This window comes from Mesoplodon mirus (assembly GCF_964341445.2).
Source record: "Mesoplodon mirus genome assembly, chromosome: 2".
Lineage (NCBI taxonomy): Eukaryota > Metazoa > Chordata > Mammalia > Artiodactyla > Ziphiidae > Mesoplodon > Mesoplodon mirus.
This window is the reverse complement of record NC_138977.1, coordinates 150,329,555-150,357,014: the sequence shown is the minus strand read 5'-3', so window position 1 is coordinate 150,357,014 and position 27,460 is coordinate 150,329,555. Positions and strand designations below refer to the sequence as shown.

Sequence of the window (27,460 nt, the reverse complement as noted above, 5' to 3'; positions counted from 1 at the left end):
TGGACTTGTGTGGCTATTTCCTTTCCCATGTTAGGGAAGTTTTTTTTTTTTAATTAAAAAAAATTTTTTTTGGATGTTGGGGGTAGGATTTTATTAATTAATTAGTTTATTTTTGCTGTGTTGGGTCTTCGTTTCTGTGTGAAGGCTTTCTCTAGTTGTGGCAAGTGGGGGCCACTCTTCATTGCGATGCACGGGCCTCTCACTATCATGCCCAATCTTGTTGTGGAGCACAGGCTCCAGAGGTGCAGGCTCAGTAGTTGTGGCTCACGGGCCTAGTTGCTCTGCGGCATGTGGGATCCTCCCAGACCAGGGCTCAAACCCGTGTGCCCTTCATTAGCAGGCAGATTCTCAACTACTGCACCACCAGGGAAGCCTGTTAGGGAAGTTTTTGAATATAATCTCTTCAAATATTTTCTCTGGTCCTTTCTCTCTCTCTTCTCCTTCTGGGGCCCCTATAATGCAAATATTGTTGCATTTAATGTTATCCCAGCAGTCTCTTAGGCTGTGTTCATTTCTTTTCATTCTTTTCATTCTTTTTTCTTTATTCTGTTCCACGGCAGTGAATTCCACCTTTCTGTCTTCCAGGTCACTTATCCGTTCTTTTGCCTCAGTTATTCTGCTATTGATTCCTTCTAGTGTAGTTTTCATTTCAGTTATTGTATTGTTCATCTCTGTTTGTTTGTTCTTTAATTCTTCTATGTATTTGTTAAACATTTCTTGCATCTTCTCGATCTTTGCCTCCATTCTTTATCTGAGGTCCTGGATCATCATCACTGTCTTTATTCTGAAATCTTTTTCTGGAAGGTTGCCTATCTCCACTTCACTTAGTTGTTTTTCTGGGGTTTTATCTTGTTTCTTCATCTGGTACATAGCCCTCTGCCTTTTCATCTTGTCTATCTTTCTGTGAATGTGGTTTTTGTTCCACAGGCTGCAGGGTTGTAGTTCTTCTTGCTTCTGCTGTCTGCCCTCTGGTTGAGGCTATCTAAGAGGCTTGTGTAAGTTTCCTGATGGGAGGGACTGGTGGTGGGTAGAGCTGACTGTTGCTCTAGTGAGCAGAACTCAGTAAAACTTTAATCTGCTTGACTGTTGATGGGTGGGGCTGGGTTCCCTTCCTGGTGGTTGTTTTGCCTGGGGTGACTCAACAGTGGAGTCTACCTGGGTTCTTTGGTGGGGCTAATGACAGACTCTGGGAGGGCTCACTCCAAGGAATACTTTCCAGAACTTCTTCTGCCAGTGTCCTTGTCCCCATGGTGAGCCACAGCCACACCCCGCCTCTGCAGGAGACCCTCCAACACTAGCAGGTAGGTCTGGTTCAGTCTCCCCTCAGGTTACTGCTTCTTCTGCTGGGTCCCGATGCACACTACTTTGTGTGTGCCCTCCAAGAGTGGAGTCTCTGTTTCCCCCAGTCCTGTCAAAGTCCTGCAATCAATTCTCACTAGTCTTCAAAGTCTGATTCTCTATGAATTCCTCCTCCCATTGCCAGAACCCCAGGTTGTGAAGACTGACATGGGGCTCAGAACCTTCACTCCAGTGGGTGGACTTCTGTGGTATAAGTGTTCTCCAGTCTGTGAGTCACCCACACACCAGTTATGGGGTTTGATTTTACTGTGATTGCACCCCTCCTACCTTCTCATTGTGGCTTCTCCTTTGTCTTTGGATGTGGGGTATCTTTTTTGGTGAGTTCCCATGTCTTCCTGTTGATGATTGTCCAGCAGCTAGTTGTGATGCTGGTGTTCTCACAAGAGGGAGTGAGAGCATATCCTTCTACTCTGCCATCTTGTTTCCTCTCCTCTCTGATTATTTCTTCCCTGTAAATCATAACTGTTTTTGTGAGGCTAAAATTAAATGGATGACTCAGTATTTTCTTCTCTGGTAATTTCTCTAAGGAAATAATCAAGGATCTGTGCAAAAAGTTAGCTACAAGGATGTTCATGACTTATTGTTGATGGAATAAAAGTAAAAAGAAACATGCATGTTCACCAATAGAGAATTGGTTAAATAAATAATGGTATATCATTTGGGTAAATAGTTTAGTATGAGGTTACTAAAAGTAATGGTATAGGAGCATATTGAAATGAAATTTGTTTATTATATGCCAGCAAGTAAAAAAAAAAAAAAACTTATATAAGGGAACATATAGTATCATCTTATTTTTGTTTTATGTCTGTAATTGGGAGAACTGAACAGTGAGTTTTTCCTTCCTGTAGATGAAGAATGATAAAAACAAAAGATCCTCAGCATTACAAGCCTCTCTTATGAAATAATCAGTAAAGGTAACAGGGCTCTGTCATTTTTCTAGTAAGCTTGGAGGAGAAGTAGGAAAGAAACCAAATCCATTAAGAATGAGAAAGGCTATTGGTGATCATGAGGCAACTAGCAATGTGTTTCCTTTTGTCAATGAAAATAATCAGTAAACAATCTATAATAAGAATAGAAAAGAGTTTTATTTGAGGACTAGCTTGGAAGCCCACTTCCCGGATTACTCTGAGAAACTGCTCTGGAGTAGCAGAGTTTTCAGCACAGTATTATATCTTGTCAGAACAAAGAAACGAACACTAACCACATCAGGGTTACATTTTCTCAAAGTTTCAAAAAAAAACCAAAAACGTACATCATGTACATAGCAAGTTAGCATGGCCGTTCACCTGGGAAGGGAGTATTATCATCAAAGGATAATCAGCACTGGCATGCCAGGAAGAGAGGCACTTAATCTTTGTTTTTTAACATGGACTTTTTAAAGAAATAAATTTATTTATTTACTTATTTATTTATTAATTTTTTGCTGCATTGGGTCTTCTGTGCATGGGCTTTCTCTAGTTCTAGCAAGCAGCGGCTACTCTTCGTTGTGGTGCGCGGGCTTCTCATTGTAGTGGCTTTTCTTGTTGCGGAGCACAGGCTTTAGGTGTGTGGCTTCAGTAGTTGTGGCACATGGGCTCTAGAGTGCAGGCTCAGTAGTTGTGGTGCATGGGCTTGTTTGCTCTGTGGCATGTGGGATCTTTCTGGACCAGGGACAGAAACCATGTCCCCTGCATTGACAGGTGGATTCTTAACCAGTCTTCCACCAGGGAAGTCCAACATGTATATTCTTTACTTATGGTCATTGTGTCTTTTTCTCTAATAATTAAAGCAGATGTACAGTGTATGTTTGATAGGCCACAAACAGGCTGTTTTAGTTAGCATCAAACTGAAGTTAACTCATGTATAAGCCAGAATGACTTCCCCATATCTCAATATGTAAAAATTTCTTTTATCACTTTCTGTCTTGGAAGAATTAATATTTGTTCTTGGGAGGGTGTGTGTATTCATGTTTTTAACAGATATGTTAAAAAAAAAAAAGAAGAAAAGAGTGAATGTGGAGCACAAAGGTGGGATTAACTCAAAAGAGAAACTTGAGGTTTCAGGCTGCTGGGATCTAGAGCTTCATTATCCCTCTATCTTTTAACTCCCTTTTTCCTTCTTTCCTGCCAAGTGGCATCATTGAATCAGCATAGAAATCATATAGGAAACATTATACAGTTGACCCTTGAACAACATGGGGGTTAGGGATGTTAACTCTCCATGCAGTCGAAAATCCTTGCATAATTTATAGTCAGCTTTCCCCCTATACACGGTTCCTCCATATCCGCAGTTCTGCATCTGAGGATTCCAGCAGCCAGGATCCTGCAGTGGTGTCATGTTTACTACTGAAAAAAAATCCACATGTAAGTGGATCCGTGCTCTTCAGACCTGCGTTGTTCAGGGGGAAACAGTATGAGGCAAGGAGGCTTCTGCAGCCTCCGTGCCTCAAACCCTGGGGACGGCTCTTAGGGAATGGTAACAGATTGGGTGGTGAGAGACCGCTTTCTTGACGTCTACCGAATGTGAGATATGTTTACCTGTGTAAATTTTAGGGAGTTTGGTGACCTTAGCGTGAGTCAGAGAGCAGGACAGCCAGTTTAAGAACAAGGTAGACACCCACAGCGGCCATCTCCTGGCAAGGGGCCCTCTCCTGGGACAATTTTTATCACTGAGCCTGTGACAGAGTAGGTATTTGGTCAATGTTTCCTTCTGTTCTTGTTTCCTGCCTGTAAGGGCATTTAGTTTTGTTTTGTCTTTCCCACTCATCACGTTCAATTGCCAGCCTGGTGCCTGTTTGCCATCCCAAAGCGCTTCATTCTCCCTGTCTCTTCATATATATGTAAGCTTATGCCTGTGTATATTTAGCATTTCATCTTTTAGCAGAGTGGTCTCAAGGTGGATGAGCTAATTTTTTTTTTTTTTTTGGCAGTACGCGGGCCCCTCACTGTTGTGGCCTCTCCCGTTGTGGTGCACAGGCTCCGGATGCGCAGGCTCAGTGGCCATGGCTCACGGGCCCAGCAGCTCCGCGGCATGTGGGATCTTCCCGGACCGGGGCACGAACCCGCGTCCCCTGCATCGACAGGCGGACTCTCAACCACTGCGCCACAAGGGAAGCCCTGGATGAGCTAATTTTCTTACAAACTGAATGAAGGGAGGTGGGAGCGTGAGATCAGTGGTCACTTTTCAAATTTGTCCTCTTAGCCCTGCACCCTAGAGGGAGCCCCTCCCTCATAGTTTGAGTAATAGGGAATCTAGTTCTTTTGTTTGGGGGTGAAGAGGTGCTTATGAATATATTCAAAGAGCAAATATGAGAGGAAGGTAAAGTCTGAGAATTAAGCCTTTTGGAAGAGAGACTGGTGACCAACCCCATCTTCAGTGGAAGATGCCTGAGTCACCTATATTTGCGACTGTGATACAAAAAGAGCATTGTACACATAACACCACGTCATCACAAATCAGTTCTTCCCACACACCAGCAAACTGTTGCTTCAGACCCCGCAGGAACAGGTTCTAGAGATGAACTGCCTGTTCTTTTGTTCACTTTGTGGAGCAGAATCCAGTGGGTGGATGGTGAATAAGGCCTCTGATGTGTACTTAGTTGTTACACTCCCCGGGCTCGACATCCCACTTTCCTACTTTACTTATTTAAAGTGATAAAAAAAAAAAAGAAAAACAGCACTGAAGAAATTGATCACTAAATGTGGTTTCAGGCACCAAATGTTTTTTACTTTTTTTTTTCGAGTTTTTCACTGAAGTTTGGGCAGGGTGTCTGGAGGGCTTAAGTGGACCCTTTTTTGGGTACTGGAGTTCTTGGAAGAACTTACAGTGGAGTGAAATGACTAAACTTTCTTACTCCTAAGGAGTTCTGTTGGGGGAGAATTCTCTAGCACTGAATTCACTGGGCACATCAGGAATATAACACAAGAGAGAGGCTTCTGTGGATGAGATGTAGAGTTTGGAGGAGATAACAATTCATTTTCTTTTTCTTTTTTCACCATTCTCATTACATGTATAGAATAGCAGCTTTAAAGGGGACGATAAAAACAAAGATTTTTTTGGACCTTCCCAATGTATTTGTTATATGACAATATTTGTTCCTAAACTTTTTGAATGTTTGATCCAGTCTCTGTACAGGTCTCCTCCCTTCTGTAGACACCCATAGTCTACGGGGAAGTAGCCCACCCCTAGCCCTGGGGCAGGTCCTTATCAGTCTAAGCTGAACAGGGTAAGGTATGTGATCTAAGAAATATTTCTTTGCTGGGGGGTGAGGGGTGGCAGGTAGAGGAGAGAGAGAGCAATCCAACCTTCCATTGGATGTTGTCCTGTCCAGATGTGTCACTAGAAACCATGTCATGTATTTTGGGACCTTGAGGTCTTTTAAACTGGATTATAAAGTTTATACCCTTGGAAGGGCAAGCTGGAAAATGTTTATGTTGTTGTCACTGAATTTTTCAGGTTGTTTATCCAGATTGTTTATCAACCTTAGAACTAATTCATCCATCTCTCGTTCTGTGAAATAATGCATTTTCCTTGTTAAGCTATTTGGAATTCAGTTTTCTGTTCCTTGCAGCCTAAAAAAGTTCCAAATTTGTACATTGATGCTGAAAGTTTATTCTTTAACTAAAGTTTTTTTTTTTCTTTCTTCAAGTAATTATGATGTAGGCAGTTCACAACCCTTGGCATTACTCTGAGGCAACTCATATATGGGCTGGGAGCCTCAGCTTTTCTAACTGTAAAAGAGGAGAGCAATTCATTAATTTATTTGTTCAACTACAAATTATTAAGTACCTACTATGTTCCAAACACAGTTCTACTAGCTGGGAATATATCACGAACAAGAAAGAAAAAAATCTCCACCCTCATATAATAGATAAAATGAAGAAACCATATGTTAAATAGTCATTGTAAGGAGAAAAAAAAAAATTGGGGAAGGAAGATATGAAGTGTCCTGTAGGAGAGTTAGGTCTGTAGTCTCGGATAAGATGGTTTGAAGTCTTAAATAAGATGGTCAGGGAAGGCTTTACTGAGAAAGTGACCTAATTTTGCAAACAAATAAGTAAGTGAAGGAGACAGCCACTTGGATCTCTGAGGAAGAGTGTTTCAACACAGGAAAAGACAATTGCAAAGGCCCTGAGATGGGAGCATGCTAACATGTTCACAGAGGTAGTGTTAAAGGTAAAGGAGCAGTATCAGGTCCAGCCTCGAAGGCCACTCTGAGTGATAAGGGGAACTACTGGAGGGTTTTGTGCAGAGAAGTGACATGCTTTGACTTCTATTTGAACAGGCTCATTTCTAGCTGCTACATTAAGAGTAAACAGAAGAGAGATAAGAGTAGCTGAGAATCCAATTAGGGGGCTATTCCAACAGTATAGAGAACACGATGGTGATTTGGCCCAAGGGAGGTAGCAGAAGCCATTGTCAGAAGTGGTCAGATTCTGGTTATAATTTGGAGGTTAAAATGACGGGATTTCAAATAGAGGAATTAAGAGAGACACCAAGATTTCTGGCCTGATCAGAGGAAGAATTAAATTGTCAATTCTTGGAAACAGCTGTAAGGGGAGCAGGTTTTGACACAAGACGATTAAAAGCTCGGCTTTGGACATTTGGGGATGCCTAGTAGATCTGCAATGTAGGTTTTAGGTAGGCAGTTGGATCTACATGTTTGGAGTTTAAGAGAGTGATCCAGGCTGGAGATAACGACATATTTGAGAGTCATTAACATAATTTAAAGTCATTGAGATTGGGTGCAATTATCCTGGGAGTGAGTGAATATAGAAAAAAATAGAAGCGTTCCAAAATTTAAAAACCAGGTTTTTGAAAAGGGACCAGTTAGAGATTGGGAAGAAGCATCTAGAACGGTAGGAAGAAAGTTGGGCAAGTGTATTGTCTGAAGGACAAGAGAAAAATGTTTCAAGATTGAGACAGGAAGCTGTGTCAAATGCTGCTGAGAGAGCAGGTAAAATGAAGACTGAAAATTTGTCCCTGGAATGAGTAACTTTGGGAAAAACTGCTTTGTGGATTCATGAGGGTGGGCTTAAGGGGACAGGAGGAGAGAGGTGGCAGACAGCAAGCACGTGCAGGCCTTTCAAGGAATCTGGACATGAAGGAAAGAAACGGGGCATTGGTGGGGATGTCTAGTGTAGAGGAAGCAATTTATGATGATGGGGTGAGGCGGGGAGACTTGCAATGCCTGCCATCAGGTGTGAGGGGGAAGAGTGTCGGCCTCTGCCAGGTGCACAAACTATTTATCCACAGCAACGGGAGAGAAGGCCAGGTGCGTAGACAGAGATGCAGAGATGGCTTTATTTCTTGCTGTGAAGTCAGAAGCCAGGTCCTCAGGAGAACATTTCAGCTTACTTTTGAGAATTGTTTTATTTGACAGAAAAGCAGAAGTACCGTAAATACATCGTGCTGCTCTCTCAGGCCAAGGTGTTTTATGACTGCTTATTGTTCTGATCACGGACACATGGTTTAGTGTGCTGATAGTCATTATCTTTTTTTTTTTTTTTTTTTTTGTGGTATGCGGGCCTCTCACTGTTGTGGCCTCTCCTGTTGTGGAGCACAGGCTCCGGACGCGCAAGTTCAGCGGCCATGGCTCATGGGCCCAGCCGCTCCGCAGCATGTGGGATCTTCCCGGACCAGGGCACGAACCCGTGTCCCCTGCATCGGCAGGCAGACTCTCAGCCACTGCGCCACCAGGGAAGCCCTCTCTCTTTCTTTTTTTTTTTTTTAAAAATAAATATATATTCTCACTTTCATCTGACAAAGGAAACCATGGAAACAAACATTTGTAGAAGTCAGTAGAATTTTATTTAATGAAATCACTCAAAGGTTGTGCTTTCTGTGTTCACCCTTAAATTATATATAGTTTTTATTTACAGAGATTCAAAATTTCAGTTACTGTAGGCTAAGATTCTTTGAATTTCCCTAGAACATACTGATTTACTCCATTTCATTTTCCCTACTTTCGGCTAGATTACTACCTTGCTATTCCTCATTTTGCTGCTGAGACATTTGAATATGAGTATATCCTTACCAATATCAGTAAATCTACGTAAACAGGGCAGCTCATATCAAAATAAGAGTTCTATACGCTTCTGAGTAAGGAATAACTAGAACATTGGGAGTATTACTATCAGTGATTAGAACAGTTAGAGATGCTACCATTGAATATTTTCCACCAAATAGTATTCTAGGTACTCTGTACCTATTATCTCTAACCTTCACAATATGCTTATTTTTTTTTTTTCTTCTCATTTTATAAACACGAAAATGAAGGTTCAGAGGGAAGAGGCAAATTGCTCAGAGTGTCAAAGACAACAACGACAGAACCGAACAATAAACCCAGGACTCCGATTGCACTGTGAGTTTCCCATTTATGGTTTGGCCACAGTTCAGCAACTACTAACAACGTCTCCCTTCCTGGCCCTTATATGGAGCCACGGATACAAACACACAGTTCTTGCCTAGAGAGGCATTACTCCAGTAGAGAACACACAAAGATGTATTTCCAAAACAATGTGGTTGGTGGAAGAGGTGAACACAAATTATTATGCCAGTAATGAGAGAGAGAGAGAGAGAGAGAGAGAGAGAGAGCGAGCGAGCTTAGAGCATGGTCTAGGGAGGTTTGCTGGAGGGGATGATAGTCTAAATTGAATTTCAAGGAATGAGTAAGAATTAGGTTGAAGAAATAGGGGAAGAATATTCTAGAAACATAAACGTGTGGTGCTTTTAATACACTCAAGTTCAAGTTGAGGAGTAGCGGGAGATGAGGCACTTGCCTGTATGTTGGAGATGATAACACAAAAGTATTATAGGGTCAGGTTTGGGTTAAAAATGGAATCTAGCTAGCAGCCATGAGAAGGATGGAGTGGAAGGCACATTTAGAAATTTTTAGGACTCTTATTTTAACTGCTTTGTTCTCAGAAAAAATTTCCCTAGGAGAGACAGATTTTGTGCACACAGTAAGTAAACTTGTCATTATCATCACCAAGTACATTCTTAGAAGGAAGCTCAGCTCAGTAGCTTCATCTTTATGTCAAAGGTAAATTATGGACTAATGAGACCATATAGTGCCATTGGCACTAGCCAGTGTCACACATGCATAAATAAATACAGTACCTCTTAAGAAATAAAAATGGACACATTGTCAGCAGAAATCACAAATTTATTAACTCTTAAATATATCAATCAGTCATTTACCATTATGGCAAGAAATATATACAGTGTCCCACGGTAAACTGCAGTGTTTCAAAATGAGAGAAGATAATTAATAAATGTGTAATTTAATTGTGGTGGAGAGAACAAATCACAATTTCCTCACGTCTTAGTGTGGAAGACAAACTTGATCTACAGTAATACTTCAACACCACATGCTAAAAGTGTAAAAAAAAAAAAAACACTCTATACCTATTTTTTTTTTTAAAAAATACATGTATGCCACGTATAACTGCTGCACAAAAAGGTAAAAGAAATTAAAAAGGGAAAAATGAGGCCATTACTTTTTCACAGATCTCATTGGCAGGTTAACATGGCCCAATACATTTACTGTATATATTTATTTTATTTTAAATATATATTGTTTTAAATCGTGTAATAATTATCAGAAAAGCTTCAATCCATCTACCATACATCCACTAGCAACAATATCTAAAGTGATTAGTAATCAACACAGAAAGGTGAAATGAGAGAAAAGAGGGAGGGTTGATTTTTTTGTTTATTTTTTGCTTCTGCTTTAAAAATAGGCTTCTGAGGATTGTGAATTACTATTGTTAAAATAACGTTGATGAAGATACCATGCACTATAAAGCATTTCAGGGAGGAGAAAAAGCCCCACAGGAATTGAATAAACAAAGGAGAAATGAGAAGCACAGAGAAAACAGGGACAATCCCTCCCACCCCCCCCCCCTTTTCTTAAATAGGAAAATGCTAACTCCTCGCAGGAAGATAATGTTACTCTGACACATGAGCGAAGCTACAAAAGCACAAGTCACAGAGACAGAGTTCAAAACAAACACTAAGGAGAATGGAAAACAACTGCAGGCCTCTCTAACTTCAGAAAACTAGCCAGTGATGACACAGTGATGCAAGGCAGAAGGAAGTGCCTTTGCACAAAATCCTGATTGACGACCAGCTTGGTACCCTCCTGGCAACTGCACCAATCAGTAAGACGTGGTGCAGGTACAGTAGGAACCTACTTGCTTTTATTATAAGTTTAAACAATTCTAATACCTCCAACATAGTTAGGATCCCTACGTCCCAACTGGAGCAGAATTACAAACTTTTGAAATCCTTGACATCGTTTTTATGGGCCCAGAAGATGAACAAAGCACTAGTTTAGGCCTCAGTTTGCATTTTACCTTCATTATGCAAATTCCACTTTTCTCACACTACTAGACAAAAAGAGAAAAAAGAACGAAAAACAGAAAAATATAAAGGAAGCAAACAAAAGTAATAAAGAAATAGGAGAAAATGAAGAAAAAAGAGCATAGGTTTGAGAAAGGAACAAAAAATTCAATTCAGCAAATTTCACCAGAACAGTGCAAGTATACCTTAAAGTGATCAAACTCGTCAATGATGTGAGTTTTTCCAGTTTACACAGTTTGACCAAAAAAGACATGACTTTAGGTAGTAGCAAACCCACCGATTCTCGCTTCCACATTCATAAGTGATTCTGCCCACATATCAACCCCTTTAATTGTTAAACAGCAACACAGCTTTCAGTGAAAAATCATCCATTTCAACCAGGATCACACCAGGAAACTGAAGGTAATTTCTTTTGCCTTTTTTTGTTAAACAAAAAAGCTAAAACAGATGAACAGCAAAGAGTTTTTAAAAACTTACATTTCTGTTACAAACTGTCATTCAAAGAACGATAATTTTGAAGTCTGTTAAGTCTTGGCATAAGCAGAGAAACTAGATGAGTAGGTTTGTACTTGGAGTATTGTGGAATTTTTTTTGTCTGACCTCCCCCTATTGTTTGCCAACAGTGATTGAAGTTTGCATGGAACATCTCCATAGTTGAAGTGTAAACAATGTATAGGAAGGAATATATGACAAGATGATGCATCACATATGCATTACACGTAGGACCTTCACAACTTCATGCACTCAGAAACATGCATGAAGAGGAGGAGAGGACGGCCCAGGGTTACCATCCAGGTGAGAACAGAGAATGCAGAAGTGGCACTGTTGATACTTAGCTGAAAGGAGAGAGGGGAGACATAAATTAAACTGTTTTACAAAGTATCACCAAATTGCTTTGCCAAAGATTAGGCTAGGCTACGATTTCATAACTCAGCAGTTAAGTAATAGATTGAAAATACTATGTATAAGAGATCTTTGCTTGCAGTCATTAAAAGAGAAAATGCACAATGTTAAGCAATTAATATGGATCTTCTACTTTAATCTGTCAATTTGTCCACACCGAGCTAAGCTAAAAATAGACAGGGACCCAGGCTGCAATCACATGATTAAATCTAAACATACAGTTCAAGCATTCATGTTTACCAGACAAATTAATAAATGAATAGCATTATTTGGTTGAAAGAGACTAAAAGTTCAAATTCATCCTCTAGCTTCTGTCATTATTCTTAGACTCTGCTGGAAATCAAACCTAGAAGTCAATTTTACAGCCTCAAAAGAAGGGAAAACATGATTGTTCTTATTAAATTGGAGGTCTTCTTTCTTTAAACCAACAGCTGGGAGCACTACTTCTTCCAAGGTCTGACAAGGTTCAGTGCTTTGAATGGGGAAAAAATTCACAACAGTACCACACATATCTGAATTCTTCTAATCCAAGGTAAGAAGCAAATTTTAGGAAATAACAATGCAGGCATGAATTGAATTACAGTCAACTTTCAATTATCCTCTGGAATTACTCACTTTGTGAGTTTTAAATTTCAGCTTGACTTCCTCCTCGTGGTCAAATACCATTATACTCAGTCAGGCAAGGCAAATTAATCTACGTATTAACCTTAGCCAAGCACAGAACAGGAACTGTAACCTCTTGAACAACAGTAAGACACCAAAACATCCTAGAGCCTGATATAAATTAATTCTGGATAATTGAGAGTTGTCTGAATTGACCCAGATAGAATTGACTTTTGATGTGAGAACTCCAGGATATTCCAAACCTGCCACAATCCATATGCTGAAGGTAGGGTCTCCTCAGCATCTTAATACCTTGAAAATATGGGTTATGCTACACAATGGTGCCAAACGTTAGACTCAAGAGCTCATGCAAATATGGTTTTCACTGAAATAATGTGAGGAAAATATCCTCAAAGGGAGGAAAAACAGCCATGCAGCTTTTCAGTCATTAGCTCCAATCACAAAGTATCATGGAGCAGGGTGTTACTTACAAGACCCACATATGAAGGGTTTTCAGGCCTTAGATGTTTTGCCACAAAGAGGTGCTTCCTGAGAAGTTTTCTTTCCCAATTGGAATACAAGATGGCCTATTAAGAGAAGCCCCATTTAAGCCACCTGGCATAAAATGAAGTTTTCTTAAATAGGCTCTATCCCATAAACACTTTAGGGAATTGTAGAAAAACCTAACCTTCTAGTACTGAATGAATGTAATCCCTTCTGTATTAACTGGCAATTTGTGTTGTACCTCTTTGGAGTAAAAAACACAGAAATGCACAAACACAGTTGTCTTCATTATCGTTACATCTTTTTGTCTTTCTCTTACTTAGCTATTTTTTTTTGGAGTGAATTTCAACCTTTTTCTTTTTTCCTTACTGACCCACTTTTTACAAATCCAACAGTGATACATAATAAGGCTATAGAGAAGGCCATTGAAAACCACTGTGGTGGGACATTATTAAACTAAGACATTTTGATGGATTCTCTGGAGTGAGTTGAATGGCTGTTTGTGTGGCCTTGATTCCCCATCCCATGCCCCCTAGATATTAACAGGTAATCCTGGTGAGAGAATCTGGAATGAGATCAGCAGTTGGCCGAACTTCTACTGATTCTGAACACCCCTTCTTGTTCTCATCTCACCCCACTTTACTGATGCAACCTTAATTCCCATGATTTCCCTTGACTCGAGCTAGAGCCAGCCTTCCTTACTGACAATCCTCTACCACAGGAAGCTAACGTCTGACCCTGTGCTTTTCCTCATGATGCTCCTTGAACTTGGACTATCTTCCTTTTGTTCTTTCTATCCTTCCATTTCTCCAAATTCCACTCCTCAAGACCTTGTTCAAAATTCTATCTTTTATATACAGTATACTTCCAAACTGTTATAAACAGTTTGCTACATTGGTCATTCATTCACTTCTACACTGAAGTTGATTATAAACTTTATTTTAGTTTTTTCTTTGGTACTGGTGATAAGTTGCTTTCTAAACCAGAATATAAGTTCCTTAAGGGCAACATCTTTCATCTTGCATTTTACCTGGCACAAGTTAAGCACCTATGTGATGTGCAATAAATATGTCTAATTATTGATTGGAAGAGCAAACATGACATCTGAGGTAGAGTGGTGTAGTGAGAAAGATGCTGAAATACCTAATACTTGCATTTTAAATGCTGTATTTCATAAATTTATCCTAATATTTGTAATTGAGCACCAGTAGAAAAAAATCTATGAAATGAAGCTCCTGCTATTATAGTCTCCCCACAGTATGTGTGTGGGGGATTGGTTTCAGAACCCCCAAGTGTATCAAAATTTGCAGATTCCCAAGTTCCTTATATAAAATGGCACAGTATTTCATATAACCTACACACATCCTCCCATATACTTTAAGTAACCTCTAGTTTACTTATAATACCTAACACAATGTAAATGCTATGTAAATAGTTCCCTGCAAGACAAATTTAAGTTGTGCTTTTTGAAACTTACTGGAATTTCTCCACCCCTGAACATTTTTAATCTGAGGCTGGTTGAATCTGTGAGTAAGGAAACTATGGATAAGGAGGGTCAACTGTATTGGTCATTTTAGAAACTTTTTCCCCTAATTTTTCCCCTTCCTCTGCCAATTGTGACAATGAAGTCATAAATAGTTTACCTTATTACATGAATTCTCCCTGATTTAACCATAAGAGAAATCAGCTTAATAGGGTATCCTCTAATTGCTATCTAAAACTATTGTGTACTTTCTAGGGCAAGTTTCAACCCACAAAAGGCTAGTCTGATCTTTCTGGATAATTACAGACTGCTTCTCATGAAACATTAATTCCCACCAGTGTAACTGACCACTAAATGACCACTAGCATTAAATAACAGATGCCATGCTATTAACAATGGAATAAGTAAAAGACGCTGACCAGGGGTATATTAACAAAGAAGCTGACAGCCTGGAAATATTTACTTGATGGGTACTGTTCGCGACCCCGAGCGATGAAAATGAACATTCTGCCACTTTCCATCCCGGCGGTGCCACACACGTGTCTCTTCTGACTGCATTGTTTTTGGCATTCCGCTGCCATCCATGTACTGTGTGAGCCTAATGTATGCTATGCAGGCAGCATCATCGCCTACCAGATGTACATGGGGGTTCAGGATAATAGTGTGGATTGGTTTATTGCTTTTGGACAAAGCTGAAAGAGAACAACATGGAAAAGAGAATTTAGTTTCTATGTAAAGTAAACCAAAACCAATAATAACTTCAGTTGGGACCAATAAATAGAATGCCATTCATTCAACTATTAATTCTTTGCATTAATTGAATGCCTGGTACTGTGCAAAGTATAAAGAAAAAGAGCAGAAGTAAATACAGTCATTATTCTCTTTGACTCCCTTTGTAGTTAAATCGTATGCCACTCTGAAAACTTTGAGTGAGAAAGCTGGAGAGACATATTTATTTATATTGGGAAGTGGTTAGCAACAAGCCATAATATGAATAGAGATGGAGAAGGGCTGGCCCAGGTACACGGAGCAGTTCCTGTCTTTCTAATGAAGGAACCACTGGGGCAGTTGACAGGGTATCCTGTGGGCTTGTTCATTTTTTTGTTAGTTGGTGAAGTACATGGGACAAGGGGAACATATCAAGCATGGAGACTGCTGTCTCCTAAACAGTCTGGCCATAGTGTGAATCTGTTTCCCCATCTCATCCTGTGGCTCCTTTATTTAGTAGCATCCATTCTATGTTACTCCAGCTGTGGTCATCCAGTAAAAACCCAAAATTTAGTGTTGGCCATATAGCCTGATTCTGATTTTCTAGCTGTCTTCTTTGGTTGAGCAAGCCCTCACTAGGCTCCAGCCTTTGTTGTTTTGACAATAGCTATTTATTCTAGTTATTCAATGACTAAGAGATATGAAGATTTAGTGCAGATAATTGATTGATGATGCTACTCTCTTAGATCACTGAAAGAGGTAGAACTGTTTTACCTGTTATCCAAACACATCCTCCATTTTCAGAAAAGATCTGAATAAATTACTTAGTGCTACAGTCATGTAAAAAAGAATATCCTATTATGAAGAATATGTATTTATGGAAAGTAATGATGTACAGTGTTATGTTGAGGTAAGTTAAAATATTAATGGTTAATTATTTTTTTACTACAGGTGAGATGGTGTCAATTGACAGTCAACTGAAGAAAAACATTATGAGATGCTGTCAATCACAGTGCGGGATGGAACAGAGAGAACAAGAGAACATTTACTGAAGCTTTGTTAAGGCCAATTTACCACATAATTATCTTTGCTTGCAAATGTCTATAAGACATTATATTATATGCATTATATGCATTATATAATGCATATAAGACAAAGCAATTCATTAAATGTAAAAATCCATGCCAAGGCAGACATTTTCAGTGCTTATAATTACTGGACGTGAGCTTGATTATCCTAATCATTACTACAGTTCCTCTTTAATTCATCAAAATCTCACTGCAAAAGGTGAATTCCCTCCCTGCATCATGCAAACACAACATGATACCTAATGTCATTAGGTGTGAGGAAAAGGAACTTCTGGCTTACGCTTTTCTTGGTGACCTGAAGCAATTCTGCAGGAGTTTGTTTTGTCACTTTCTCTTTCCCCTGAGGCCATTAAAATTCTTGTAATTGGAACTGAAATATTTATCTGATTACCCATCTTCATTTATATTTTACCTTGAAAAGGAGCACTAATTATGCTTGAAAGCCCTCCTCTATGTCAAATATTCTGGCATGCTGTGGTTTCTTTTATCTTTTCATATACAATGTTTTATGAAAACCATTTTCATAAAACGATGTTTTATGAAAAATTCAACAATTTTTGGTCACTAATTTGACAGCTTATATTATACATTCACTGGGACTTCTATGGGGTATATTCAATCAACATCACTTTTATATAAACTTAGATACTTTTCAAAACATACCAAAACTCTTAAGGCTGTCATGTTTTTCAATTTCAAATACAAAAATTTTAAAATACGATGCAAAATGCTGGACTAAGGTAAAAACTCTCATTGCAGCAAAGAGCCAAAGAATCTGTAAATTTGGGAGAAATTCAGAGAGAATTTGGAAAAGGCATGATATTAAATATAGAATAAATGTACCATTCTCAAAGTAGAATCGATGAAAGTCCATCCCTTCTACTAAATTACCCAAAGCTTCAGGTTCAAAAGCAGTAAGGCCTGGGTCACAGATTTTCCTGTAGGAAAAAAAATAATAAATGAGTTAATGTATTTCGTTGTTTCACACATATCTATTCTTATTTATCAGCCAATGAAGGAGTTTTTTAAAAAAAACACTACAAATATAAAATTTCTATCACAGGGCTTGGCAAGGTGGTTTGAGGAGCAGACCCTAAAAAGGAATATTGCAGAGACCTCAGACGGGGGCAGGACAATAAAACCAGCTCCAGCAGGCGAGAATCTATCACACTTTAGGAAGTTTCCTTTTTTAAAATGTCTACTTTTCAATTTCCAAGGTGAACTCTCTAGGCTTTCCCCAGTTTTTCTAATTCCCTAGTATTTTAGTTATAAGTTTATTATTTTTTAAATGCTCTCCAAGTCCTATAAAATCAACTTTGGCTCTGAAATTAAATACTTTCAGAATAATTTTTGACACCATCTACATTCATATCAAACGTATATATGATTGATTTGAAGGCAGGTGTCTTATCCTACACTTTCTGGCAATGTCTGACAGACTTAAGTAAACTTTAATTAACAAGCTTAATTGACTTAAAATAAAATTAATGAGAGATTCAAATGCACATTAGTTTTCTTTTTAATCCTAGAAATGCAATTCAAGAAAAAAATATACTATTTTAAATATTCAGAGAAAGCCGATGGGCTTTCTTGGAAAAATTTATTTATTCAACAAAGAATTGTTAAACACCTACTATGTAGCAGATATTCTTTGAAACAAACAATTATAACACAACAATTAATACTGGAATGGAAATAAATACAAAGTGCTCAAAAACCAGATGACCTATATGTGAGAAAGGAAAGTTGAGCTGGGCTTTCCGGAATGAGTAGGAGTTTTCCAGGTGTGTGGAAGGGGGTAGGCAGAGGAGGGCAGCAAGTACAATGGCAGAGTATGGTTGGGGAATGATGGGTAGTTGCTTGATATGGTGAGCACTGGGACTGGGTATGTATATAAGTCCCATGGAAACAGAGGAGAAAATATTTCCTTGGGCCTGTGGTGATCAGCTTAGGCTTCTCACAGAAGGTGCTGTAAAATCTGGATTTGAAGAATTAGTAGTTCACAAAGTTAGATAAAAGGAATATATACTGAAAAATTTTGGATCATTTATTAATTTGGTGGGACTACATCTAATTTTGTATGGAAATTGCCCATTTGGGAGGTAAAATATTTTAACTGTTCAACAGAAATGCAAGTTTCAAAAGGCTCACTCATTAAGGTTCTTGAACGTATGGTTCACAGAGTTTTGGAACTGATTTTTTTTTTAAGAATACTTTTAAAGTAAAAAATCACAGTGGTTATTTGTTGTGGTAAAGAAAGCCTTAGTTGCGGGTGGGGTGGGAGTGGATGGGGATTTTAAACTTTGCCTCAGACTTCCTGGTGGGCAGGTATTAAAGCTCAAAGTTAAATATACATAATCTCTTTCTAAGTAGTAAAACGGGAAAAACAGTGTTCCCATGGTAACAGGACTTTATTCTGCCAGGGGCTATTACTTTCTCTATAAATATGACTTTTGGTTGTCAACATTAGTGAATCAAAATTTTTTACTACTTTATATCAGCACCAAAATCACCTGAGAATCACTGTATGATGATGGACCTTTTTACCCAGCCATTGAGTCAATATACTTGAAAACCTGTTAATGTGGTCTTTCTCTCTCTCATATGTTTCTTCTATGTAAGTAATGTATGTATGTATCTCTCTCTCTCTCTTATCACAGGCTTTGGATTAATAAAAGATTCACAAAGCTGCCACTTGACCTGTGGGTGTGTATGCTCTGAACAGGTGTTCTAAGGACCAGCTGACAGGACTGTACCAATACATTCTACCATGCAAAAAGCTCCCAAATGGAAGGTCCTCTTGGATTATCCCTGGGTCTGAGTGTACAAAATCAAGCCAGATTACAGACAAAGGAATGCGTGAACTGATATGATTCCAAGGAATTGCATTATTTAAAATACCCTATTTTAAAGTGTCTGAGAATATAGGAAATGCTATATTTTGCCACTTTTTCCTGGCTAACACCAACAACAAAACACACTCTAACAATCTGCAGGGGAATGTTATTCCAAAAGATTTATACCCTAAGTATATTATATTTGAAGAATCATATGGGTCTAACAAAGTTATATCAGCAAAAAGAATAAAAGGGAACAGGTCTTACGGCACAGAATTCTAAACAGCTCTTTAACAGCTGTTCAACTGTTTAATTCTCTGACAAGAAACAGTGTGCTTTTAAACTCCATTTCTTACTATTTCTTTCATTCTAAGTATACTTTTATTAGGTCCTGTTAAAGAATTGATAAATACAAATACATATATATGTATATACTTGTGTTTGTATGTATTTGCACACACATTAATTTAATTTATAAGAAGCAGTCCTGGATTTAATTTAGTTCTTATATTCAGTTACTCTCTTCCATATTTTATATTTGGCTATCTATTTGTAACTGATGATAAAAAATATCTTCTTATTATATAAAACTTGGAAAGAAGCAGGAAATAAAAAAACAAAACACACAGTTTCATCTCCCAGAGGCAATATCTTTTTTCCTTTTAAAAACCAATTTGTCATATTTCATTCTATTTTTATATTTTCTGTTATGAAGTTGGAATAATTGTACACACACGTTTATATCCTGCTTTATCTTCAATGAATACTCATAAGCATTTTGCCAGATCGCTAGAAATTCTGCATAAGTATCCACGGTACCAAACACACCACATATTAATTAATGTTACCATAATGTTGGACATATGAGCTGTTTATAATTTTTCACTATTTTGAATATTGATTCCATAAATATCTTTGCTCACACTTTTTGTCCCTGTTTTAAATTCAAAATTCACGTCCATGTTAAATTTTTATAACTAGGAACATAGGGTTAAAGCAGTGATTTGAACCTTTGGAAACACTTCCTGGTATATAACTGCGACCCAAACCCCTGCTGTCACCACCACTCTGAAAGTCTGTCCCCATTTATACTCCATCAGGTGGTGGGAAAAGTCACTACTGTCCTGCAGTATCTGTGCTCCTTTGGTGATCAGCGGAGTTTTTATCCCTGCTGATTTGATCGGCAGAAACCCTCCTATATTCAGATTTGCACACAATTAGTGGACATCAACATGTTTCATTAGTTTACTTGTCATTTATATTTCCTCTTTTGCTAATAGCTCAGTTCCTTTACCTATTTTTCCACTTTTCAACCTTATCTTCTCAATCTAAATTAACTTTTGACACATTTTACAAATATTTTTCTGGGGTTTTTTTTGTCTGTTTTATTTTGGCTTTAAAAAAATTAAAGTATATTAAGTTTCATCCATTTAGGTAGCCTAATCATTTCACTTTTTCATTTCAATGACTTCCCCTGCTTTTAAACTTAGATCTTTCCAACCAAAGATCAAACTCTTTTCTGTATTTAACACTTTCATTCAAGAGGACCTCACTAGTATGGTATAAGGGGAAAGTTAAGAACTGATTTTTTCTCCACCCAAACAGCTAACTTATTGACCCACGTTCTTTGCACAATAAGCCTTCACGCCCTATTTGAAAGCTTTACTTTTATTTGATCAAAGTGACTTCCTTTAATACCTATGGTAAACTTTAAATTTAACATTAGAAACCTTTCTTCAAATAAAATTTTATCTAAGAGGCAAAGCCCTAAAAGAGATGAAGATAAAGTTGAGCTGTGCTGGCTGGAGGGGAAAAGGCTGCCAGACGTTGCCTCCTAATCTCTTTCTCTGTCCCTTCACCTCTGCAAAACTGCGAGGAAAAACATCTCTTAAGCCAAAGTGCACTATTTATGTGCTTTCCTGTTTCTTGTGTGTTTGCTCTCATGGATTGCTCTGCCTGAAATGCCTTCTCTCACATGGAGGTGCCAGAGGGTCAGGCTTCTGTGCACTTACAAAGAAATCCCCAATCTTCCTAACAGAAGTCTCATCTTCTCTCTCTCTGAAATCTTAATTACATTTATTTCTCTCCTAGAGGCACTTGAGTCATTTATACGTTGAAATGAAGCTATTGTGGGTGTATGAAACCTGGTGTTAAATATACATGGGTCAGGTACATTGAAGAATGCATTCATATAGAAAATACTTTGTCATATGCATGAAAGCAAAATAAATGTGCCTCTACTCACGTGTAAGCTTCAAAGTCCCCATTGTTGATAGCTTCGATGAGTTGTTCAGTAACTTTGATAATCTCTTGCTTTCGTGCTAAAGGCAAAGATAAAGAGTTGGGTGAGAATAAAGGGCAAACACCATATAAAATTACTCTAATGGTACTGCTATTTTCCTTAAACAGGGTATTACCAGTTAAGACACATCCCTCTCAGAAGCTTGGTGTTATCCTCTCTACAATCTTGCTGCTCAAAGCGCACAGATCAACATTAGGTCCCTCTTCTGGGAGCCTGGTAGAAACACAGATCCTCAGGTCCTACTCCAGACCTACAGATTCAGAATCTGTATTTTACTAGGACCCTCAGGTAAGCATGTTCACGTTGGGGAAGCACTGCTGCTCTCCCTTTGTTAGAAAACAACAGTCACCCAGAAGGTCAAGGCTATATTTTTAAAAAGTAGTTCTTATTACCTTTACCAACATGATTGAGTTTATGAACATTTTTGTATTATTTTATTCCATCTTCACAGCATAGCTGACATCTTGCATTGAGAAATTTAACTTTAATTATTTGCATTTTTTTATTGTTCAGCTCAACTAACCCTACAAAAGAGGATGCTAATGCTGTAATTGCCATCATATTTAGATAAATGGCCTTCCATAAACTGTAAATCTGAAAAATAAGGTATGAATCAATGCTGTGGATGGAGATGGAAGTCCCGCCGTATGGCTGTCAACTCTGACAACAAACATGATTTGTTTCTATTTCTAGCCCATAAGCAGTAAAATAATTAATAGTTGGCTTGGCTCAAATCCTACCTACTTCATCTGCCTCAAGTGTTCTTTCCCTTTTTGGAAAGCCTACCTTGTATTATTCATTTGGCAATTAAGCATATGCTATATACCATGACAACTTTTTCAGTTAACTTATTGTTTTAAATTGTTACTAAACTTGGTTTACTGTGTAATGTCTTCCTAGTTAAATTAAAAGCTCCCTGTGGGCAAAGAACATGTTATTCCTTTGTATCCTCTAAAAAGCGTTATCCAATGTCTTTAATAAAATAGATGCTCAGTAAGTTGAATTTGATCAACTGATGTTGATAAACTTTTCCTGATTTCAGAACAGTATTCTCTTACTAAGGAAATAAAGGCATAAAATATTTTAAAAATTAAATTTCATTGAATTTTGTTTAAAGAACATTGTGATACTTTCTTAAATCACTGGAAATAAACTGGGGGTAATCACAAAAAGTTATTTCCATCTATCTTAGTGAGGCTGATATTCATCATAGAAAAAGCTGAAGTCTGGTTTTAGTTCTTATTGATTAAAGTCAACCAGTTTGCACTTTTAATGAATCTGATCTTTTTTTTTTTTTAGCAGATTCTTAACCACAAACTTAAAGTTTATATTTACTTTCAAAACTCCAGGTTATTCCCCTCATTACTGAACTGCAGGAGACTGAGCCCCCTTGGGCTTTGGCAACCCCATCTGGGCAGTGTTTATTTGTTGGTTGATTTTGCTGTGCCGGGTACTTCCTTTCCCATTTGCTATCATTTTGTAACACACATGCTGACCCTTTTCCCTTCCCCTTCTTTTCCTTGGGAAAATACAATGAATAAAGACTTATTGGTACTGAAAAAAAAAAAAAAAAAAAAAAAACCTCCAGGTTATCCAGGTTGTGATATTCCTTATTTAAAACAAATGTCCTGGTGCTTTGTGATCGCCTAGATAGGAGAGATAGGGAGGGTGGAAGGGACACGCAAGAGGGAGGAGCTGATTCACTTTGTTACAAAGCAGAAACTAACACACCATTGTAAGGCAATTATACTTCAATAAAGATGTAAAAAACAAAAAACAAATGTTCTGTAAACCTAACTTGACTTTACTGAGACTATATGAGACTACCTTATAAAATATGGTTTGTCCACAAATGGTTGCTAACAATGTCAAGGTTCATAATATCAAAAAATAATCTCCATACAGGTTAGATTCCATATTCAGTTATTTACATAATTTCATTTATATTGAAAAAAATAACATAAGGTTTCTTAGCTCCTATACACACCTAAAACATTTCTTGCCCATGATCATTTGATGAATGCACAGCTATAATATATCGAACATCAAAGCATACTGACAGAAGTAGTGGCAGGGAATAATTCTGTAATAGGGATGGTGCCAATGGCACATTTTAGCTTAATTTAGTTAGGCAATAAGTGATTCATCTGTCTGTAGCGTCAACAGTATGAACATTTGGCAAAAACGCATGACAGCTGACCCAATTCCAGAATATAAAGGACACTGGTACAGAGGAGCTCAGAAAATGAGATTAGAAAAATGTGACTACCAAAACTTCCTCCTCGTATTAAATCCTCATTTAAAACTAACAGATTTCTTAGGATGCTATGTGGCTAATAGGAAAAAAACTACAGTTTAGAAAACAATGTTAATTTTTTAGAATAAAAGAAGGAAAAAATGAACATAAGATCACTGCCCTTTGAAGAGCTTCATTAGGCTAACAGTTAGTTTACAAAGTGCGAACAGTTCTGGGTCACCTTCTGAAGTTCCTGAAAGTCTCTAGATTCCTTCAGAAGCATAATATGCAATTAGAAACATCAGTGTACATGGCCATGTTTCACTCTGAACCACTATGGAAACACTCATTAGCTCTTCAACAGTTTGCATCCTACAACTGGCTTAATTTTTGTCCTGCATAATCAAAGCAACACAAATTGCCTTCTTAGTTCTTATGTTCAGAAACAGTGGTGCTGGAGCTGGCAGGACAGCACATGGGAAGTAGCCAGAATGCTTCTGTGCTGCATCATCATAAAAGCAATGTGCCTCTCTTGGCTCAGGAGGGGCCTGGAACTCAGTAATCTTTAGAGTGCTTATTTCCCTGGAGCAAAGGCGCTTGAGTGAGTCAGGGCAGCACATGACAGTTGACTCTTTAAAGGAAAGCAGAAGGCTGGGAATGAATCATTTGTATATAGAAGTCTGTTGTGGTTGGAACTGTTGCCACAGTGACCTAGAGGAAGAAGGAGGGTTTGATGCTAGCTATATCTCCTTTCACCAGCAGTGAGGCTGAGGAACAATCACTGCACAAGATGTCTGGATGCCTATGTTCTGGGGGAGAGGGGTCACTATCCTCTGGCCTTCCCTCTTCCTGAATGTCAAGTAATGGCCACTCTGGAAGTCAAAGTGGGGAGAGCATGAGAGGTGTCACTAATTACCCTGAAGATGAGGGAAGAGTGTACCAGTAAGATGTTCCCTGAGTACCAGAAGCTTCTAACCTCATGGCTAGGCACTTAATCACAGGGAACTGATTACCAAATAGTTTTATTTATAGAACTGAGGTGCTCAAGCCTATACCCACAGGTCCCAAAGTAGTTTCTGGGGATTTCCAGGTTCCTAGGGGAAAGGCAGGAGAGAAAAGCAAGCGGGAGAAATGCTCCAGATCCTGAGTGTGATTACTTTCCATGCAATTCTGCAAAAGAATTGAGAACATTGTCATGTTCAAATTCATATTTTTGGTCTCTTTATTGTTCTAAAGAAGCCTGGAAGAGAAAGATAAGAGTGTGAATGGGCCCAGTGTTTAAAAAAACAAACAAACTCACAAACAAAAAAAAAAAACCCCTGGGAACTGAGAGTGATTATGTAATAAAACAACTGATAGATTTCAACATTTCTCAAACATTATCAGATCTGAGCATCAGGACAATTCTCTGAGATACGCAGACCGATGTTACCTCTCTGGTTAACAGAGAAGTACAGAGTACAGGCACTGCCCTAAGGCACAGAGTTTGCTGATTACTCCTTTCTGCCATCTTGAAATACTCCCCTTTTTTCTCTTCTCTCTGTTCTCATCATCTCACTCTCATTTGCAATGTGGACTTTAAATGTTTCAATTCCTTTTAAAGGTTCAGTCGGAGGCCCTCTTACCATATACTGTTATCCCTATGGTTCTATCTACACCAGTGTTTTAAATTGCTGTCTGTATTCCATGACTTCCAAATTGTTACCTTGTTTCTAGACTTTTCCTCCAGGTCTGTATGTCTGTGCCTATTTTGGAATCTCCGTTTGGATATCTTTAATGCGTCTGGAACCCAACATACCCTAAACTAAGCATATGAACTTCTGTTGTCACAAACCTATTTGCTCTTCCAGGGACCTCCATCCTGGTGAATGGCATCATCCACCCAGGTGCACGAGCCAGAAAGAAGCCTGAGGATCATTTTTGACTTTCTCACACCCCCACTCTGAATCCAATCCTTCAAGTCCTATTGATTTTTCCTTTTCAAGGTTTTACACATTAGTCCACTTCTTTTCTTCTTACCATCACTCCGGTACAAGCACCCATCATTTCTTGTCCAGAAAAATTATCTGAAGAGGGACTATGAAACCTCGAATAATCTAAACCCTGTCCATCTCACCAGCCCCACTCAAAGGCTGCCTTACTTTATCCTCTACACCCCACCCATGACGCCTTCTCTCAGCAATTCAAAATGACCATGCTTCCTCCTACTGCCAGCTCTTCATGTGAGCTGCCCTCTCTTCTTGGGAAAGTGTCCCCCATTTTTGCCTTCATTTCTTTTATTGGCTTTCAACTCACCTATTATTTCTTCAAAAAGTCCTACTTGGAGTCTCATTTTAGGAGAGGTCCCCATGTTATAAGTTCACACATATCCTACACCTGCTGTTTAAAAGCACTTGGTACACTTGTATTTATGTATTTTGTGTGTATTTGATCAGTTTTCTCTATTATTATGTTGTAAACTCCAGAGGGGTAGGTACCTCACCATTACAACCCGCATCTAGCATAGTACATGGCACAGAGTAAATGTTCAATACATATTTGAATGAACAAACTCAAGTGCTTTCTTATCCAATCATCCATGAATCATATAATTTATCCATAGCAATTACTGTGTTGTTTCCCAGGGTATGTCTTCAGCCTCTTCTTCGTTTCTTTTGCTTTTTCTTGGTAATCTCATTTATTCCTCTGGCTTTGACCATCTACTGAAGACTGCCAAATCTCTATCATGGACCTTAAATCTTTCTGGGCTCCAAGTTCATTTTTGTGACTGCAATCTAAACACTCCCTGTTGTCCTGGCATTTCATACCTGGGGTGCTCAAAATTGATGTCAAGCATCTTCCTGGCAAAACCTGCTGCTTCTGTTGTATTTCTCATCTTGGATGGTGGCATCGTAATCTACTCAGCTGCCTACACCAAAATCCTTGATGCCTCTTTTCAATTCCTCATACAGTTGATCACCGGCTCCTCTTTATTCATCCAAATCTTTCTCAGATCCATTTCTTCCTCTCTGGGCTCATTGCCATGGCTCTGATTCTGGCTGTCGGATGTTCCTAACCCCTCCTGCCCTGAGGTCTCCCCCGTCACCTCCCATACCTTCTCCTCACCAGCCCCTCCACTCCTCACTGCTGATCCACTCCTCACTCCCTCTATAGAACAGAGCTGACCGTGCTGTTCCCTGACTCTCTGGAGGCCAAAGCTCACACTTGTTTGTTTGTTTGTTCTTTAAAAGTTTTCCTACTCTATTTTTTTCCAGCTTCATTTCCGGACACTTCTTTTCCCCCAGGGCTCCCACATAACCTATTCTACAGCTACACCAAGGGGCTCACTCTTTCCCAACTAGTCCTGGCTCATTGATAATTCTGTGCCTTTCCTTCTGTTTGTTCCTTCTGCCTGGAAACTCTGTCTTCTGCCTGGAAATCTCCCTCAGTACTTTGCTCCAATATCATCACCTCTTCTGTATGGACTTTCCTGAGTGTTCCAGATGCAGCTATTCAATCTCACTGTGGTTCTCCTATAGCATTATCACAGGATGTTCACAGATCTGACCAGGACATGACCACTTTCTACCTTTAACACCTAGTATTGAGTAAATGTCTCTGAATGCATGTACATATGAATACATAAATACATGGATAGACAATGTATATAAAGTTCTTTGTGCATTTTAATACATTAGATAAATGCTAAGTATGGAGGTGATGATGATCATATCTGGTGGCAGCCTGGCTGTGACTATGCTAACTGGAAAGGCATTCATGGGTCCTGCATATCTCAAAATCAGCCGAATTACCAAAATATATGAGGTCACAGTATTTCCATGGGGAAGTAATCTGTATAGGTCTAGAAAGATTAAACTAGACACATCTATCAATGTTTAAACTTATAATTTCTTTTAAGAGAGTTGAATGGAGAGAAAGAACCAAGTTATCTGAGCTCAGGCTTTTTCTGAATCTTTGTTCAGATTTTAAATTTATTAGTTTGAGGTGAAACTATTTAATAATAAAACTTATTCAGAAGACTAACTGGCCTACAATGAAGCTTGGGTTAGGAAATAAATTGAATTTATACATGCAAATTGAGATTCACTAAAA

At 38.6% G+C, this 27,460-nt stretch overlaps 1 protein-coding gene across 8 annotated transcripts in view; it reads right to left on the bottom strand.

Moving 5' to 3' along the window:
- Positions 1 to 9,484: 9,484 nt before the first annotated feature.
- Positions 9,485 to 27,460, bottom strand: part of CAMK2D (calcium/calmodulin dependent protein kinase II delta) — a gene marked incomplete at its 3' end in the record, with an annotated part of 288,766 nt that continues 270,790 nt past the window's right edge. For 3 of the 8 annotated variants that reach the window (XM_082611545.1, XM_082611541.1, XM_082611542.1), the window contains 5 exons: positions 21,076 to 21,151; positions 16,837 to 16,931; positions 14,661 to 14,889; positions 12,702 to 12,797; positions 9,485 to 11,540 (listed from right to left, as the gene is read on the bottom strand). In XM_082611545.1, coding sequence (XP_082467671.1) covers positions 12,731 to 12,797; positions 14,661 to 14,889; positions 16,837 to 16,931; positions 21,076 to 21,151 — 467 coding nt within the window. Of the gene's footprint in view, positions 11,541 to 12,701; positions 12,798 to 14,191; positions 14,239 to 14,656; positions 14,890 to 16,836; positions 16,932 to 21,075; positions 21,152 to 27,460 lie in introns of those variants that run through there. The other 5 variants (XM_082611546.1, XM_082611544.1, XM_082611547.1 and 2 more) reach the window with 3 other exon arrangements.